Genomic DNA, 18537 nt, shown 5'->3' on the forward strand with positions numbered 1-18537 from the left:
AAAATTTACCTGTAATTTACAAATAGGTTCAGTAGTCCTTGCATTTGCTTGGGAAAGTATTTGTTGCAAAGCAAATATTGGTGCAGCATTGGGACTTTGCTAAAATCCAAGAAATCAAAAGCAGTAGGAGGCCACTATAGTGATACAGATATGTGAGTGGTAATACCTTTAAAATATAACTTGGTACAATGTTTCACATTGGTCATATTTTTAATTTCATTATTTTCTCACTATAAAGTAATTAAGATTGTGAATGGAACCTCTGGAGGTTTGTCTTAGCCTCATTTTGATTCATCTAAAAAATAGAGTAAGACAGGAAAGCTACATCTCTTTATTTAAAACATTTCTTTAACATTTCATATGATAAGGGCTTGGTGATGACGAACTTCTTGAACTTGACCTTATCTGAGAAGCACTTTATCTGTCCTTCTGTTCTAAATGAAAGCTTTGTTGGATAAAGTAATCTTCGATGCAGGTCCTTGCCTTTCATGACTTTGAATACTTCTTTCCAGCCCCTTCTTGCCTGTAAGGTCTCTTTTGAGAAATCAGCTGACAGTCTGATGGGAAGTCCTTTGTAGGTAACTGTCTCCTTATCTCTTCTTCTAGGATTCTCTCCTTCATTTTCATCTTGGGTAATGTAATTATGATGTGCCTTGGTGTGTTCCTTCTTGGGTCCAACTTCTTTGGGACTCTCTGAGCTTCCTGGATTTCCTAGAAGTCTATTTCCTTTGACAGATTGGGGAAGTTCTCCTTTATTATTTGTTCAAATAAGTGTTCCACTTGTTGCTCTTCCCCTTCTGGTACCCCTATAATTCGGATGCTGGAACATTTAAAAGGGACTTATTTAAGAAAAAGAAGATAAAAAACAAGTATAGTAAAATGACAGCAAACTCACAATTATTAACAACCACACCTAAACCAAAAACAAACTAAGTCAACAACTAGAACAGGAACAGAACCACAGAAATGGAGATCACATGGAGGGATAGCACCAGGGGTGTGGGAGGAGGAAAGAAGGGGAAAAGGTATAGAGAATAAGTAGCATAGACAGTAGGTAGAAAATAGACGGGGGGGGGGGTGGGGCGGGGGTGGTGGCAAGAATAGTATGGGAAATGTAGAAGCTAAAGAACTTAAGACATATGGACCTGAACTAAATGGGGGGAATGTGGGTGGGAGGAGGTGTGCAGGGTGGAGGGGAATGAAGCGGAAGAAATGGGACAACTGTAATAGCATAATCAATAAAATATATTTAAAAATTTAAAAAAATTCTACTTTGCAGTATAGCTCAATTTGTTCATTGAAAAGCTCCGTAGGTTTTATTCCCCCCCATGGTCTAAAAATTGTTCAGATGGTAGAGCTGCCCTCTGGTGTTCATCCTGTGTTCCTTCAATATTAGTGTCAACAGCCTTCAGGTTTTAGAGTGGAGTCGGTGGTGGCTAGAATGTTTTGTTCAGAATGTTTTATTCTGTAGATGAAAAAAGTAGACTAGAGAGGGAAATTGACTCGCCTATGTTCTGAATTCCCACTTGCTTGCCTTCCTTCAAAAAACATATTCATCTACCACCTATCATTTGAAATAAGAATAACTTAGATGAAACTTAGAGGAAAGCTTTATTTTTTAACAGTGGTATAATTTAGTTAAGAAATTTAAGAGTTATTGACAAAACACTCTTAGTTTGGTATGGATATGTGTTATGCTTCATGTGTTTTTGAATTTTTAAAATCAATGTTTTATTAGCTACTGAAAATAAGAGAAAAGTAATTGAATAAAATTAGGAAAACACACTCAATTATTGCACTTTTCAATTTTGGTTTCCATAATGCATATTTCTTTTAAACATGGATTATGGAACTGTTTTGAGATGTATTTTCCCTAATATGTAAACTGTGGTAACTTAATACCACTTCTCATCAAAAAGAACTAGGTCTCTCAGAAAGAACTGGCTTGGCTCAGAATCTTTTTGTGCTCTTAAGTTAATGAAGACTTCGAAAAGTTTTTTTGTTGACATGGGTTATTTTATCTATTGATGTTTACCATATTACAAATTAAACTGAGGAATTAAGAAATATTCACAGAAAAATAATAAACCCAATACATAGTAACTTTATATTAAAAATAACTATATTTTCAAAAAACAGGGAGAAGAATGGCATTGCTTTATTACACTTCTGAAATTTAGTGTTTAGCTTAATGGAAGACTGTTGGGTTTTCTTATCTGTTTCTGAGTTCAGTCTGTTGTGATACATGTGTCAGTCTGTATCCATTCAGAGTTTGTGGGTGTGATGTCCTTGTATTAGGATATGAAGACGGTCTGGCTGCACATAGATATGTAATTGGAAAAAGAAGGAGTATTTGAATAAAAGGACTTTGCAGATAATTGCGTGTAATTGTCCTTTGATTTACGATGGAGGAAAATAAAGTTATATGTTCAGTATTTGGAAAGAAATAGTAAAAAGGTGATTAAAGAAAGTAACAGTTATAAATGAGGAATGAACATTTCTGAATGATAACGTACTTTCACAATAAAGCCATATCATGTGAAATTTAAATTCAAGTGGATATTCTTTGATACTACACTAAAACTTGGCGAGTGGTAGTTTCTTAAAGTTAGTTGCTGTGAACCTGAACCCTACTTTTTATTCTCTGTTACATTAAAATTTATTGGTCTCTCTTGTACTTTGAATGGTTCTTTTACTTATGTCTGAATTTGTAACATCATATGTTGGCCGTTTGGAAAATATTGATTTCATGAGTTATGCAGGTCTGCTAAATATTGACACATTTTGTTACACAGTATTAAAACATTATATTTATTCGTATATATGTTTATTGTAGTTCAGTTACAGTCCTCCCCATTTCCCCTCGTTACTCCCCCCCCCCACCATACCCACCCCTGTCTCCCACGTTCAGTGCTCCCTTTTTCTATTGTCTTTGTCCGTGGGTTCTTTATGCATGTTCCTTGGTGACCCTTCCTCTTCTTTCCCGTTATCCCTCTCTCTCCTCTCCCCTGGATACTGACGGTTTGTTCTTTATTTCCATGTCTTTGGTTATATTTTGCTTGCTCGATTATTTTGTTGATGAGGTTCCACTTATAGGTGAGATCATATGGCATTTGTCTTTTGCCACCTGGCTTATTTCACTTTGTATAATGGTTTCCAGATCCCTCCACACTGTCACAAAGGGTAGGAGTTCCTTCTTTCTTTCTGCTGTGTAGTGTTCCATTGTGTAAATGTAACACAGTTTTTTGATCCACTCATTTACTGATGGACACTTAAGCTGTTTCCAGCACTTGGCTATTATAAATTGTGTTGTTATGAACATTGGAGTGCATAGGTTCTTTTAAATTGGTATTTCAGGATTTTTAGGGTATAATCCCAGCAGTGGAATTGCCAGGTCAAAAGGTAGTAGTACCATTTTTAGTTTTCTGAGGAAATTCCATACTGTTTTCCACAGTGGCTGCACCAGTCTGCATTCCCACCAACAGTGCACTAGGGTTCCTTTTTCTTCACCACCTCCCCAGCACTTGTTGTTTGTTGATTTGTTTATGATGGCTATTCTGACTGGTGTGAAGTGGTATCTCATTGAAGTTTTCATTTGCATCTCCCTGATAGCTAGTGATGCTGAACATCCTTTCATATGTCTCTGGGCCCTTTGTATGTCCTCCTTGGAGAACTATCTGATCAGGTCCTTTGCCCAGTTTTTAATTGGATTGTGTGTCTTCCTGGAGTGAGGTCGTGTGAGTTCTTTATATATTTTCAAGATCAAACCCTTGTCCAAGGGATTATTTACAAATATATTTTACAATATGGTTGATTTCCTTTTCATTTTGCTCATATTTCCTTTAGCTGTTCAGAAGCTTTTTAATTTGATGAAGTCCCATTTGTTTATTCTTTTCTTTATAGCTCTTGCTCCAGGAGACATATCAGTGAAAATATTGCTGCCCAGAATATTTGAGATTTTCCTATGTTCTTCTCTAGGACTTTTTTAGTGTCATGACTTATATTTAAGTCTTTATCTACCTTAAATTTATTTTTGTGTATGGTGTAAGTTGGTGGTTGAGTTTCTTTTTGTACATGTAGCTTTCCAGATTGCCCAACACCAATTGTTAAAGAGGCTATTTTTACTCCATTTTATCCTCCTGCTCCCGTTGTCCAATATTAATTGACCATAGAGACTTGGGTTTATTTCTGGGCTCTCTATTCTGTTCTGTTGATCTGTGTGTTTGTTCTTATGCCTATACCAGATTGTTCTGATTATAGTGGCTTTGTAATACAGTTTGCTATCAGATATTGTGATTCCTCTTACTTGTTCTTTCTCAAAATTGCTGAGGCTGTTTGGGGTCATTTATGGTTCCATATAAATGTTTGAAATGTTCTATATCTGTGAAATATATCATTGGTATTTTTATAGGAATTGCATTGGAACTATAAATTGCTTTGGGTAATATGGACATTTTGATGATGTTAATTCTTCTAATCCATGAACATGGTATATCCTTCCATTTATTTGTGTCTTCCTTAATTTCTTTCTTCAGCATTGTGTAGTTTTCTGAGTATAGATCTTTTATCTTCTTGGATAGATATTATCCTAGGTAGTTTATTTTTCTTGTTGCTATAGCAAATGGGATTTATTCCTGATTTCTGTTTCTGATATTTCATTGTTGGTATACAAAAATACCTTCAATTTCTGAATATTGACTTTGTATCCTGCTATTTTTCCAAATTCACTTATTAGATCAAGTAGTTTTTGCTGTAGTCTGTAGGGTTTTCTGTGTACACTATCATGTCGTCTGCAAACAATGACAGTTTTACTTCCTCCTTTCCAGTTTGGATGCCTTGTGTTTCTTTTTCTTGTCTGATCACTGTGGCCAGTACGTACAATACTGTGGTGAATAGAAGGGTGAAAGAGGACACCCTTATCTTGTTCCTGATGTTAGTGGGAAGACTTTCAGTTTTTGCCTGTTGGGTTTGATGTTGGAAGTAGGATTTTCAAATATGACCTTTATTATGTTGAAGTATGCTCCACCTACTCCCACTTGGATGAGTGTTTTTATCATAAATGGGCGTTCTGCCTTATCAGATGTTTTTTCTGCATCCATTGATATGATCATGTGATTTTTGTCTTTCCTTTTGTGTATGTAATGGATTACATTTATTGATTTGTGAATACTGTACCATTCTTGCATCCCTGGGATGAATCTCACTTGATCATGGTGTCTGATCTTTTTCATGTATTGCTGGATGTGGTTTGCCAATATTTGTTGAGGATTTTAGCGTCTATGTTCATCAGGATACTGGCCTATAGTTTTCTTCTTTGTTGTGTCTTTATCTGGTTTTGGGATTAGGATGATACTGGCCTCATAGAAAGAGTTTGGGAATCTTCCATCTTCTTTGATTTTTTGGAATAGTTTGAGAAAGATAGGGGTTAGCTCCTCCTTAAATGTTTTGTAAAATTTTCCTGTGTAACTGTCCAGTCCATGGCTTTTGTTGGGAGTTTTTATTACTTCTTCAATATCACTACTTGTTATCAGTGTATTTAGGCTTTCTGCCTCATCTTGACTCAGTTTTGGAAGATTATATTTTTCTAGAAATTTGTCTGTTTTACCCAGGTTTTGAAATTTCTTGGCCGGCCTATCGTTGTTTGTAGTAATTTCTTACAATCGTATGTATTTCTGTGATATCAGTTGTAATCTCTCCCCTTTCTGATTTTATTTACTTGGGTCCTCTCTCTTTTTTTCTTGATGAGACTGGTTAAAGGCTTGTCAATTTTGTTTATCTTTTCAAAGAATGAGCTCCTGGAATTATTGATCCTTGGAATTGTACTTTAGTCTCTATGTCACTTAATTCTGCTCTGATCTTGGTTATTTCCTTTCTTCTACTTGCTCTGTGTTTTATTTGTTGTTTTTCCTCCAGTTCTTGTAGATGTAGGTTTAGGTTGATTATTTGAAATGTTTTTGTTTTTTTTAGGTAGGCCTGTTTTGCTATGAACTTCCCTCTCAGGACTGACTTTGCTGTGTCCCATAGGTTTTGGGTTGTTGTGAGTTCATTTTCATTTGTTTCCAGAAACTTGTTTATTCCTTCCTTGATCTCATTATTAACCTGTTCATTGATTAATAAAATGCTATTCAGTCTCCATGAATTTGAATGTTTTTGAGTTTTTTCCTTGAGGTTGGTTTCTAGTTTCAGGCCCTTGTGGTCAGAGAAAATGCTTGATACAATTTCAATTATCTTGAATTTTCTGAGGCTTGTTTTGTGTCCTATCATGTGATCTGTCTTTGAAAATGTTCAAAAAATATTACACTTATTAATATCACCATTGGTTTTTATCAGAAAATTCTCAAGTTAGCAGAGAGCTGTCATGGTCATGTGTGATAGATCCACGTTGTTCAAAATTCTCATTTTGTCTCAAAAGCTCCAGTTTTATCATTGGGAACAAATCAGACACTTGTTTCCTAGAAATGATTGATTCACTTAAAAAAATGATTTCCATAAGATTATGCAAAATAACACAGTCTGAATAGTCGTTGTTAGTTGCTTTCTTAGTAAAAATGATGTTCTATGAAGAAAGTGGCTAGTTCAGCCTGCATTTGAAACAGTCACACAGTGTTTTCCCCAAGGTAACCATCATATTTCAGTGTATGCTTTAAATGTTTATGCACGCATAGAATATTCAAGAGATTTATACTCATGGATAAAACTGGCATTTTTGTTTTTAACTGAGTGCATAGTTGTGAATAACACAGTGAATAGTACAGTTTGCTGTCACTGCCTTGATTTGTGTTGTGATGCCAGCCCATTTCACACCATCTGTGCAAATATCAACACAAGGTCAAATAATGTGTTAGTATTTTTATGAAATTTTTTTTGATCATGCAGATATTCTGAAAGGGTCTCAGTTACTCTCTGTTTTTTTTAAAAAATTAATTATTTTTTTCAGATTTTATTTAATTATCTTTAGAAGGGAAGGGAAGGAAAGAGGGAGAGAAATATCAATGTGTGGTTGCTTCTGGTGCTTCCCCTGCTGGGAACTGGCCTGCAACCCAGGCATGTGCCCTGACTGACTCTCTGAGTTTTGTAGAGAACATTGAGTGCTGCTGGCCAGGAACAGTCTCATCATAACAGGAAGGGAGGAAGCTGTCAAAGACTAGGATCATATCAGAAGGACTGAGGAGCCAACCTGAAGAGGCTTTCATTGATTAAAGATGGGGCAATTTGAGTACTGATAACTACCCTGGATAAAATGTATCAATTGTGTTTAAATATATAAGTTCCTACTCATACATGAAACTAAAATACTTCGTTGGTTATCTGGAGAGGACTTAGGAAATGAAGTCATTCTTCTGAAAATTGATAAATATAGATAAATTAAAAAATCTAGCATTTATTTTCCTTTTGTTTGATGAACTGTACCTCTGGATAATTAAATAAGAGATTTTTCTCTCTATGGAGTAATCCTAGTTAGCAAATGAAGACGTAGTAGAATGATAGAGTACACTGTTTTCAACCCTTAATTGTAATAATGGATCTAGGCAATGGTGCCCAGTGACTGATTATACTACCATCGTATTTGCTTCCTATGGAAGATTATAGTACCACACATAAAGAACTCATGCCACCAAATCAGACCTTAATCAGATTAGGCTTTAAATTTAACTACCAGTTTACAGAAAATACGGAAGATAGACAAATATATTAGTGTTACCATGGATGCGTAATTGGCAAAATCCAGAATGCTGGAAACTCTAGGACAAACCACCAAGATCTGTTAACAAATAAATCGTGAGGGGAAAAAGAACGAATGATAAGAAACGTCTAGTTGAGAAGACAAATGGAGAGAAGGGGAAGGGTCAAGACAAGCAACATGTGTAAAGGACCCGTGGACAAAGGCAGCGGCGGGGAGGGTTGGCTGTGGGAGGTGGGGGTGGGCAGGGCAGGGCAGGGGAGAGCGATGGGGGAAACATGGGGACAACTGAAACTGAACAAGTTAAAAAAAGAAAAATACAATGTGTAGACCTTACTTGGTTTCTGATTTGTACAAATTAACAGTTAAAGAAAATGAGAGGATATGAATTTGGGAAGTTTGAACTATGACTAGATTTTTAGATTGAAGGATTATTGTTACTGTTTTTGGTATAGTAGTGCTATTGTAGTTATATATATTTTATTATATATATCTTAAAGAGTTCTTATTTTAGAAAATAGATAATGCCAATTACTTACACAGGAAATGGTCCCTTTGAGATTTGCTTGAAAATAGCCAGTGGTCTGTGTGTGCCTACAGGTAGGCGTGTGTGAAATGAGGTTGTCCCTGAGTCGGTGACTGTTGGAGCCGGGTGGTGGGTACGCAGTGGTTCACTGTCCTGTTTTGTCTCCTTTTGCTCCTGTTTGGTATTTCCTGTAACACTGCTGTTTCCACTCACTCAGATTTGCAACAGCAGTTTTAAGGAATCATTTCTCTCTTCTGAAACATTGGAAGAAAAAGAAAATATATGAAAATGTTACTTATTTTCCTCACTACAGAATTTTTTATTTAAAAATATGAAATATTTCTGAAAACCTAAAGGATAGAGCATAATACTATGAACACATGTGTACCAATCACCCAAGAAATAAAACATAAAAATGTGATGTGTACAGTTGTTTAGTAACATTAAACTCCCTTACCTGAATTTGATGTTCATTTCTATGTGTGTGTCTCTCTATAAAAACATATTTTCTTACGTGTATGTGCTATAGAATACACTAAAGAATATATTGTATTCAGTGTGTATGTTTTAAAACTGTTAATGATATACTGTACATATTCTTAAAAGTTTTTTGGGTTGTATTTTCATTTGGCGATTTATACATACTGATACGTATTTTCATTTCTATACTGTGCTATATGAAAAAATTAAGAAATACTGCATTATTTTATTTGAAAGGGTATATTAGGTACATTATTTTACTTTAAGTGGTTTATTATGTACATATGCTCAATATATTTATGTATTTCAACCTCCAGATATCTTTTCAGGTAAAGTACCTCCAAATTTGAAGCATAGGGCATAGTTGTTAATCAGAAAAATATGTAATAAATACACTGTTTTCCATATGTTTCCAGATATTTTTGTTCATTTCAGAATATAGCTGTGTATTCCCTAATCTGTGCACGCTAGTATTTAAGATACTGGGTGTGTAGAATAAGACATGCAAGGTCTCTACCTTCATGGGACTTACATCATTTCAAATAGTGATGAAATCTATGGGTACATTTTAATATTGGAAGCTGAGGGGCTGATGGAGAAGTGGGATGTCCTCAGGTAGTGACCTGAAAGGAGGAGTCAGCCACACGAGAGCTGGAAGAAACCACCCTTGATGTTGAGAGGACAGCAAGATCTTCAGGTTGGGCCAGACTTACTGTATTCTAGGAACTGGTAGATGGCCGGTGTGGCTGGACCCCAGTGCGTACCACTAAAGATAAAGTGTTAGAGGTAGATGCAGTCCAGGTGGTCTAGGGATTGTTAAGCTGTGATAAAACAGTAAGATTTTACTTAAAGTCTGATGGGAAGTCATCGAAGGGTTTTTAGCTGGATAGCAACTTCATTCGATTTGTGGTTATACAAATCTATGTGGTGATAAAATGGTAGAGAACTGTACACTTTCCAGTGTCAGCTTCTTGGTTTGGCTGCTATCCTACAGTTAGGTAAAATTTAACCATTGAGGAAACTAGGTGGAAGGTCGGGGACCACTGTACTAGTTTGCAGTTTCCCGTGAGTCTTTATAATTACTGCAAAATAGAGAGTGAAAAAACCCCACCCTGTGAAATGGATAATTGGGCAGTAGGAATGAAAGCAGACTGGTTAGGAGACCGTAATCTCCTAGTGAGAGATGGTGATTGGTTGGATTTAGTCAGTAGCAGACATGGGTAGAAAAGCAGATGGATTTGAGATACTATAGAGATGGAGCAGGTTTTGGGCTGGTGTGGGGGAAAGGAGGTCTATACTTTTGTCTTGAACAATTGATGGTTTCATGTGATTTTGGGAAAGTTAAGATTGGGAGAGGAATTGGCTGAGAGAAGGAAACAATTTTTTTTTTTTATGTTGGGCTTGTTAGGTTGGGTAAACTATCAGAAACTGAGACTGGAGTTGAATGTGGAAGCTGAGCAGCAAGTAAATGATAATTACAGCTGTGGGATTAGATGAGATCAGTCAGGGCGGAAGAGGGGAGAGAGTGAAGAGATGGGAGCTGGGGATAGAGCCGCAGGGTCTAGACTCAGGGGCGTCCAACCTGCAGCCCGCGGGACGCATGCGGCTCAGGATGGCTGTGAATGTGACCCAACACAAAATAGTAGATTTACTTAAAACATTATGGATCTTTTTTGTGATTATGTGTCGCAATGTATTTACATGTGTGACCCAAGATAACTCTTCTCCCACTGTGGCCCAGAGAGGCCAAAGGGTTGGACACCCCTGGTAGAGGTTTGTCAGAGGAACAACAAATAGAGGACATCTAAACGAAGTGTGGTGACAGGAAGAACATCAGGAGAATGTGGAGCCCATTGAAGCCCAAAGAAGGAAGTGTCTTTAGAAAGAGGGCACCATCCGACTGGGATGTTGCTGAGATACTGAGTATGATGAGGGAAGAAGCAACCAGGAAGTTTTGGGAAGACCTCAGGGTGCAGAAGGCAAGCTAGTAGCTTGAGAAAGTGAATATTATATGGGGAAATGGAGAGAGCAAATCCAGACTTTCAGGGCATAGCAGAGAAATGGGGTAGCTAGTGGGAGCTCCTAGATCACATTTGTGTGCTGATGGGTATGATCCAGTTGAAAGGGAGGGAAGGTGGTGAAATATTACTTTCAGAGAAATACTAATTGGTGGAGCAAATACCTAAACATGCAGGAAGGGCTGGGGTCAAGAGGAGCTGTTGTTCTTTGAGTCTCAGTGTGCCAGCCAAAGGGTGTCCTTGAAAGGTAAGTTAGAGTGCATCACTCTTCGGCTTGTAAACTAACTTCCCATCTCACTTAGCGCAAAAACAATGGTCTTTCTGTGCCCTAATTTAAAGCAATGTTCTTTTTAGCCTTAACAATAACTCTCGGATTGTCGGACTCTTGGCTCAGCTGGAGAAGATCAATGCTGATTCTGCAGAATCAGACACTGCCAGATATGTCACATCAAAAATTCTTCATCTGGCTCAAAGTCAAGGTAAGCTTTAATCTCTTGGAATGTTTTTTTAATTCTTTAAAAGTGGATGCTAAGAATGTTTAAACTTTTGGTAGATGATTTTCTGTAAAAATTGAACTTTCTCAAATAGACTCAAGAAGTATAACATGGAATAACTGTGAAAGAAATTAATCTTCAAAGCATTGCTTCTAAAACAAGGGTGATTTGTGTATGAATTCCTTTCCCCCATCAATATTCAAATACCTAATTCCAGTGCTACTTGTTTTAGGATGTGCAGGCTCTATCATTCAATGGCTGGATGACCTTAGAAGAATTTTGAATCTCTAGGACTTAGTGGTATCATCTCTGAAATAGAGATAAAAGATATCATGTTTTTATTATTAGTTTTATATGAGAAGCATGTAAAAAGAATGTTTAAAATGTTCAATAAATGATATGTCTATTATATGAAGCTAGTATAACTTACTGCATTGGTATCAAGTCTTGATAGAGTACAAGAGAAAAATACTGACTTTACACCTAGGAACAGAAATATGAAAAATTTCAAATAAAATATTTGTGAATTAAGTCTAATTATACATTAAGAGATAAATATCATTGCTAAAGAGCACTTATTTCAGGAAGGTAAAATGGTTTAATACCAGGAAATATTTCTCAATTGATGCTAAAAAAAAGGAATTTAAGATTCTAAAACATGTACTTGATTAAAAAAGGCAACAAACCTGAGTTTTATTTTTTTAAATAGGTGTAACACAGCAGCTACCTTAATATTTAACAGTGACACTGAAGGCATTCTGTTAAAATTATGATCCAGATAATTCACAGTTAATATTTTAATATATTTTTTATTATCCTGGAAGTTCAGGTCATTGGAGTAGGTATTTGCTGTATTCAGGAGCTTAGTATCTATTAATCCTTCATTGTAGCCACAGACCTTTAATTTTTTTGATAATTTTCTCCTGTGCAACCCATCTGTTTTAGAGGGTGGTTGACAGAACTCCCAAACCCAGGCGAGGTCTCTGAAAGATTGTATTTGTTTCCAGCAAAACCTAAAATACCTGCACCTCTTAATTCAGAAAGTCTCTGTACCAGAATGCAGCCTTTGGAGCTATGCTTATCAACTAAGGCAGCTGCATAAGGATGTTCATTGTGTTAGTGCAAAGATAGATGTACCAGGTATATTTACTGTATTATCCTCAAAACAAAACAAAAACCAGCACAAATGAAACATCCTGCACATCTATAGATAACATTGGGTACCCTGCTTCCGCTAGTGTGGATTTTTCCCATCACAGCCTGGAAGCTCCTGCTTGAACATAACTGCTCCAAGGGCCCCCAACCATGCCATTACCAGAGACTGCCCTTTCTCCACCCTCCCAGCTCCACAGGGGTCTGACTCCTGACTGTTGCTTCGTGGGGTTGTGTGTACAGTGGCTGTTCACAGTACCTGGGATTAACCAGTCAACACAATACGAGTTCGTAGTGAATGATGTTCCCATTTTACATTCCTCTCTCATCCTCTGCTGTCCTCTTTTGTGCATTCTGTTGGTTTTTAAATTTATTTATTGAGTCTAGAGAGAGACAGAGAGAGAGACAGACAGAGAAACATCCATTTATTGTTCCACTTACTTATGCATCCATTGATGGTTTCTTACATGTGCCCTGACTGGGGATCAAACCCACAACCTTGTTGTGTCAAGGGGATGCTCCAACCAACTGAGCTACTCTGCCAGGGCATTGATTTTTTTTTTTTTAACTTAAAAAAAAATTAAGTATTTTCTTAGTGGTTCCTGAAGGGATTACAGTATGCATTGTATTACAGTGAACTTTAGATTAATACTAACTTAATTCTGGTAAAACATTGAAACTCTCTTCTAATATAGCACAGTTTCTTTTTCACTCTTATTATTGTCATACTTTTTATATTTAGACATGTTAGAAATGTAATAATATAATGTTACAATTATTATTTACCCAATTTTATGCCTTGTAAAGAAGTTAGGGGGAAAAGGTGGAAAATTCAGTAGCTTTTGAATGCAGGGAGGGAGAAAGCTGAGATTTATGTCCTGGGAACTGTCTGCATTTTGTATGTGGCTCCGACAGGGTCCTGTAAAAATGATTTAAGTGCATCCACAGTTGTAATTTTTATGTCCTCCTGATGAATTTGCTTGTCATTATGGAATTTCCTTCTTTATCAAGGTAATTTTCTTTGTCTTGATGTTTATTATTTTTGATAATAGTATCTCTCCTCCTGCTTTCTTACGGTTGTTGTTTGCATGCTTTAGCTTTTCCCATTCTTTTTCTTTGACCTTGTTTGTATCTTTGAACCTAAAGTGTGTCTTCTATAGACAGAAGTCTGACATTTTCTGCCTCTTCATTTTAGCACTTATTTTGTTGACATTTATTGTAATGTTGATTGACTTAGGTTTGTATATATATATTTTTTATTCTTTGTTTCTGCCTTGGGACCTGATAGATCCATTTATATATACCATTTTTGGCTATAGTTTTTATGTGTATCACATCTATATACATTATAAGCACTACAAGACAATTTTTGATTGAGACATTTGTGTGTATTTTAAAGACATTAAGAAAAAACAAGTGTTTATATTTATCAGCTATTTACTATTTCTGAAGCTCTTTATTCTTCTCTGAAGATGTGAGTTTGATCTGGTGTCATTTCCCTTTTGCCTATAGAATTTCCTTTGGCATTTCTAGTAGTGCAGGTCTGCTGTGAAAGGTTTTTTTTTTTCTCTAAAATGGGTTGATTTTACCTGTTTCTTGAAGGCTCATTTTATTTAATGCAGAATTCTGGGTTGATAGTTTTTGTCTTTCATTACTATAAATTGTACTTAAATAGTGCTTCCATTATTTATGGTCTCTATAACTTCAAAAGAGATATCTGCTGTTTTTGAATCTGTGTTTTTCTGAAAGTAATACATCTTTTTTTCTCTCTAGCTGATTTCAGGATTTTCCTTTAGTTTTGGTTTTGAAAAGTTTGGGTGTAGTTTTCTTAATATTTATCCTGCTTGGGATTTGTGAACTTTTTGAATCTGTACACTTGTGTTCTCACCAAATTTGGGAAATTTTTGGTTCAATTTTTTTTTTTACCTACTCATTTTCTTTTTTCTAGGACTGTAATTATACATGTGTGAGACTTTTGGAGATTGTTTCAGTGGTGTTTTGAGGCTCATATTTTTCATAAGAGCCTCACGCTTAATGCTCTTATTCAGACTTGTTAATTTTTATTTTTCCATCTTCAAGTTCACCGCCTCTTTCCTCTGCATTCTGCCATTATGTCTCTCTGATTATTTCCTTAATTATATTTTTCTGTTCTAAAGTGTGCATTTTTTGATAGATGGTTTCTATATCCTACTATGGTTTTCTGTCTTTTCATTGATTGTGAGGTTATTTTTCTTATTGTCATTGATCATAATTACAATAGGTGCTTTAAAATTCTTGTCTGTTAAATATGATATTTTGATTATTGAAGGTGTTGAAGAAAGTACGTCCTGGTTTAAGAACTCAGAAGGACTCTATTTAAAAAATGCCAAGAGAGGAAGCAGTAGTCAGCAATGTTAAGTAACATTGAGGGTAGTTAAAATAAGGACGTTTTTGATTTGAACATTAATAACTTTCTGATCATAACAAGGGTACTTTCAGGTGGTGGGATTAGAAGGGGGTTGTAGTTTATTGTAACGTGAGTGGCAGATGAAGTAACGGTGGGGAGTAAAGACACCTTGTTTGAGGAGCCTCACGGAGAATGAAAGGGGAGGAGGAGATAGAGGGGGAGGCTTGTTAAATGTGTGGAAAAGTGAAAAACAGCATGTCAGTAGAGGATGCATGTACGGACTCACGAGTAGGTAGGAAGGATGAGATCCAGAACACAGCAGAAAGGACACTTCCTCCATCTCGCCCAAACTGGAGAAAGGAATATGAGATTGTCAAAGGTTTGATACATAAGTGTATGGACTTTGGTTGTCATTTGTAAGACTTCATCTGCGGCAATTAATCATTTTGCCTCAACTCACTGAGGAAAATGTAGGTACCGAGAGTTGGGGACAGAGGGCTAGAGGTTGAGGACTGGGTCAGATTTGGAATAATTATGGGTTATTGTGGGATGTACGAGTGTGTGGCGGCTGCGAGTTAAGTGAGAGGAGCAGTTTTGTGTTCCTAAATGAGATTGGAAGGGCAAATTTTGGTACTAACAGTGTTAAACTAGGAGAAGACATTCTCGTGGCATTATTTTTACTGTGATGCAGGAGTAGAGACTGCACAGTTTCGCTTTTACTATTGTATGAGGGTTTGTAGTGGGGCAGTTAAGGAGTGGAGCTTGGAATCCAGGTTAGGAAGACAGCACTCCTTTTGGTGAATGAGAAGTTTCAGTGAGGGCGACAGTGAAGTTCACGTAAACTTTAGAAAGATAGAAGGAATGGGAATGTTAGGCTCTGGTCTGAAAGTGGGAGACTGGAAGTTAGGATACAGAAGTAGAGCAGTTTGAGGTCTGAGAATTAAGAGAGTTGATAAATTGGAGCACCGGGGAAGGATTTTGTTGTTACAAAGTCAAGAAACTATGGAACTAGGTGTCTGAATGAATCGTCCCGGTCGAAGTGGAAGTCTACCAAGAGAATTTGGAGGGGGACAGAACGCTGTGTCGCCTCTGGTGTTTACATAGTGTGGGGCATAAACGAGAGGATGGCGGGTGCTACTGTAGTAACGGGAGTTAGAGGCTGCCCTGCACTGTCCTCAAAGGAGAATAGTTTTTTTTTTTGTTTTGGTTTTTGCTTGTTTGTTTTCACGAAGGTGAAAACATAATGGTTTGTTGGTAGTGGGATCTCAAACTTTGGAATATTTTACGTGATGTTAATATTGAAAAATGAATATAATATTAAATCAGTGGTCTTATTTTAAATCAGATGCATTGTGGTAGATACTTAAATAGTACTTTTGTGTTTTATAACTTAATGCTTTGGTGGCGGCTGCTGAGCCAGGGAAAATGGTAAAAGACAGGTTGGGTTGGCAGAGGAGATCATACTTTTTTTAAAAAAAGATTTTATTTATTTATCATTAGAGGGGAAGGGAAGAAGAGAGGGCGAGAAATACCAGTGTATGGTTACCTCTTGTGTGTCCCCCTCTGGGAACTGGCCTGCAACCCAGGCATGTGCCCTGACTGGGAATCGAACCGCAATACTCTGGTCCACAGGCCCGTGCTCAACCCACTGAGCTACACCAGCCAGGGCCGGAAATCATACTTTTTAAAAAGGAGAAATTTGGTTTTACAGACATTAATATTTTTCCTTTTTTAAAAATTGCTGCAGACAGTTGTCATTCTTTTTAAGTGTTAGTAATGGGACAGCAGAGAGCAGAGAGGAAAAGTGTTTTAGATCTAAGTGTTTAGATCTAAGAACAGTGTTTTAGATCTTCATATCACTTATGGGAGTTTCTATTCTGAAAGATTAAAAGGCTTCTGTAAGTTTTACAAAGTCCTGTTACCTGGACCTGTGACGATGCATGACAGCAGGAGATTATTAGTTTAAATATGACTCTAACATCCAACATATTTATATTGTAGGGAATGTTGATAGTTGTCATAGTAACATTATACTCTGACCTCTCTGTAGTACATTAGTCCCTCTCTTTAATAACTTCTAATTTAGAGTAACTTAGTTTTCAGATGGATATCTAATGATTTCTAAAGCTTCAACCAGGTCAGATTTTGACTTGTATTGAACATTCCATGCTTCATGTTCTTGTGAAGTTGAAGATGTATAATTTTCATGTATCACAACTGTACCTTATGTGACTCTTTGCTCATTCACAAGGGAAGTCGAACAGGATTCGCTTTGGGCAGAAGTGTAATGTTCTGAAGGCCAAGTATCACCCCCTCCCCCACTCTTATCCGGGCCTCAGTGAGCACTGATCTGCTCCTAAACTCCCTTGACTATCCCCATATGGAACAAATTTGGTACTACCAGGCTCTTGAACTTTATTGTATGTGTGCTGTATTGAGAATAGGTTGTGCTCTCTTTTTCAAAATCTCAAAATGAGAAATGAATGGCATTGTCATCCTGTATTAAAAGAATTTCTGACACTAATAATTTAGGTGTGGAAAAGTTGGAGAAGGGCATTAAATACCGTGTGTGTTGCTGAAAGAATGATTACTGTGACCCTTTCAGAGGTGCAATAGATCAGGAAAGACTGTAAGCTTTGGTTCAGAAACACCTTTGGGTCACCTGGTCTCTTACTTGCTTGATGACTTTGTGCAGGCTTTTTCTTTCTGAACTTACACTTTGATGTATGAAAAGAGTAGTTTTTCTCCCAGAGGGTAGCAGTGAGTCATAAATGAGGCGTAGTGTGGTAAAATAAAAGCAATAGTAAATACTAGTTTCTGTCCTAAATGATGGCCTGTGATCTACCTCTCTTTCGTTAATCACAGGAGAAGAACGATGGAAAGCTCTAGTTTTATTATTTGAGATTCAGAATTTTAAAACAGTATTAATTCAGTCAAAACATTAAAAATGGTACCAGGTTTCTGTTTTCACCAGTTTGGTGGGATGTTTTCCGGTTCTAGTCATACAGTTGATAAAGAGGCCGGCCATTACCCTCCTTTCCCACCTCCGGTGCTGGTAGCTGCACCGTGTTAGTGACTTTGAGATTTCAGCTGGGCAGACAGGAGGCATCACCCAGTACCTAACAGGAGCCGTGATGAAGTGCAGGGGAGATCTCGCGAACTGGAAATCTCCAGAGGGTGGAATTAGCCACACCACAGGGAGGAACGAGTGAGAACCAATTTATAATGTTTACTAGGCCCATGCAGACTTGTTTATTCTATGTTAGCTGTGTAATAAAAGAGTATGTGATTTTATTTTATGTTTTAGAAGAAATTCTTTTTTCTGTTTTTCAGAAAAAACAAGGAGAGAAATGACAGCCAAAGGTTCTACAGGAGTGGAAATTCTATTGTCAACATTAGAGGTAAATCACTTATCAACTTTAATTGTGTAACTATTAGTATTAACTAGTACTGAAGGAAAAAATGTAAATGAAGTATAAAATTTTTGTACTGGGGGTAAAGCCAACAAATGGAATTTTGTTTTATGTTTCAATATAACATTTAGAATGGTGATACAAACTTTCTAATATGTATTAGGTAAACCTCTGAGTATATTACCCTATGATTATCATGATAAACATATACTTTTTAAAATTTTTACATGCTATTCTAATTGGTAATGGAAATAAAGCATTAGCTATAAATAAGTCTTTAGCTTACAATAAATGATTGGTATTGGAAATTCTTATTATGTCAGCTGGTATATATTTGTGATTTAATTTACTATATATATTGGTCGAATAACTATATTGTATTTGTAG

The 18537-nt window shown here is 36.6% G+C and overlaps 1 protein-coding gene across 13 annotated transcripts in view; it reads left to right on the plus strand.

Moving 5' to 3' along the window:
* Positions 1-18537, plus strand: part of AGTPBP1 (ATP/GTP binding carboxypeptidase 1) — a 210445-nt gene that overhangs the window by 81244 nt on the left and 110664 nt on the right. For 12 of the 13 annotated variants that reach the window (XM_053656359.1, XM_053656357.1, XM_053656356.1 and 9 more), the window contains 2 exons: positions 11060-11184; positions 18071-18138. In XM_053656359.1, the coding sequence (XP_053512334.1) occupies positions 11060-11184; positions 18071-18138 (193 nt within the window). The remainder of the gene's footprint in view (positions 1-11059; positions 11185-18070; positions 18139-18537) is intronic. The other variant, XM_053656366.1, reaches the window with a different exon arrangement.

Source organism: Artibeus jamaicensis, unplaced genomic scaffold (genome assembly GCF_021234435.1).
Source record: "Artibeus jamaicensis isolate MK-2021 breed Jamaican fruit bat unplaced genomic scaffold, CSHL_Jam_final scaffold_1964, whole genome shotgun sequence".
NCBI lineage: Eukaryota > Metazoa > Chordata > Mammalia > Chiroptera > Phyllostomidae > Artibeus > Artibeus jamaicensis.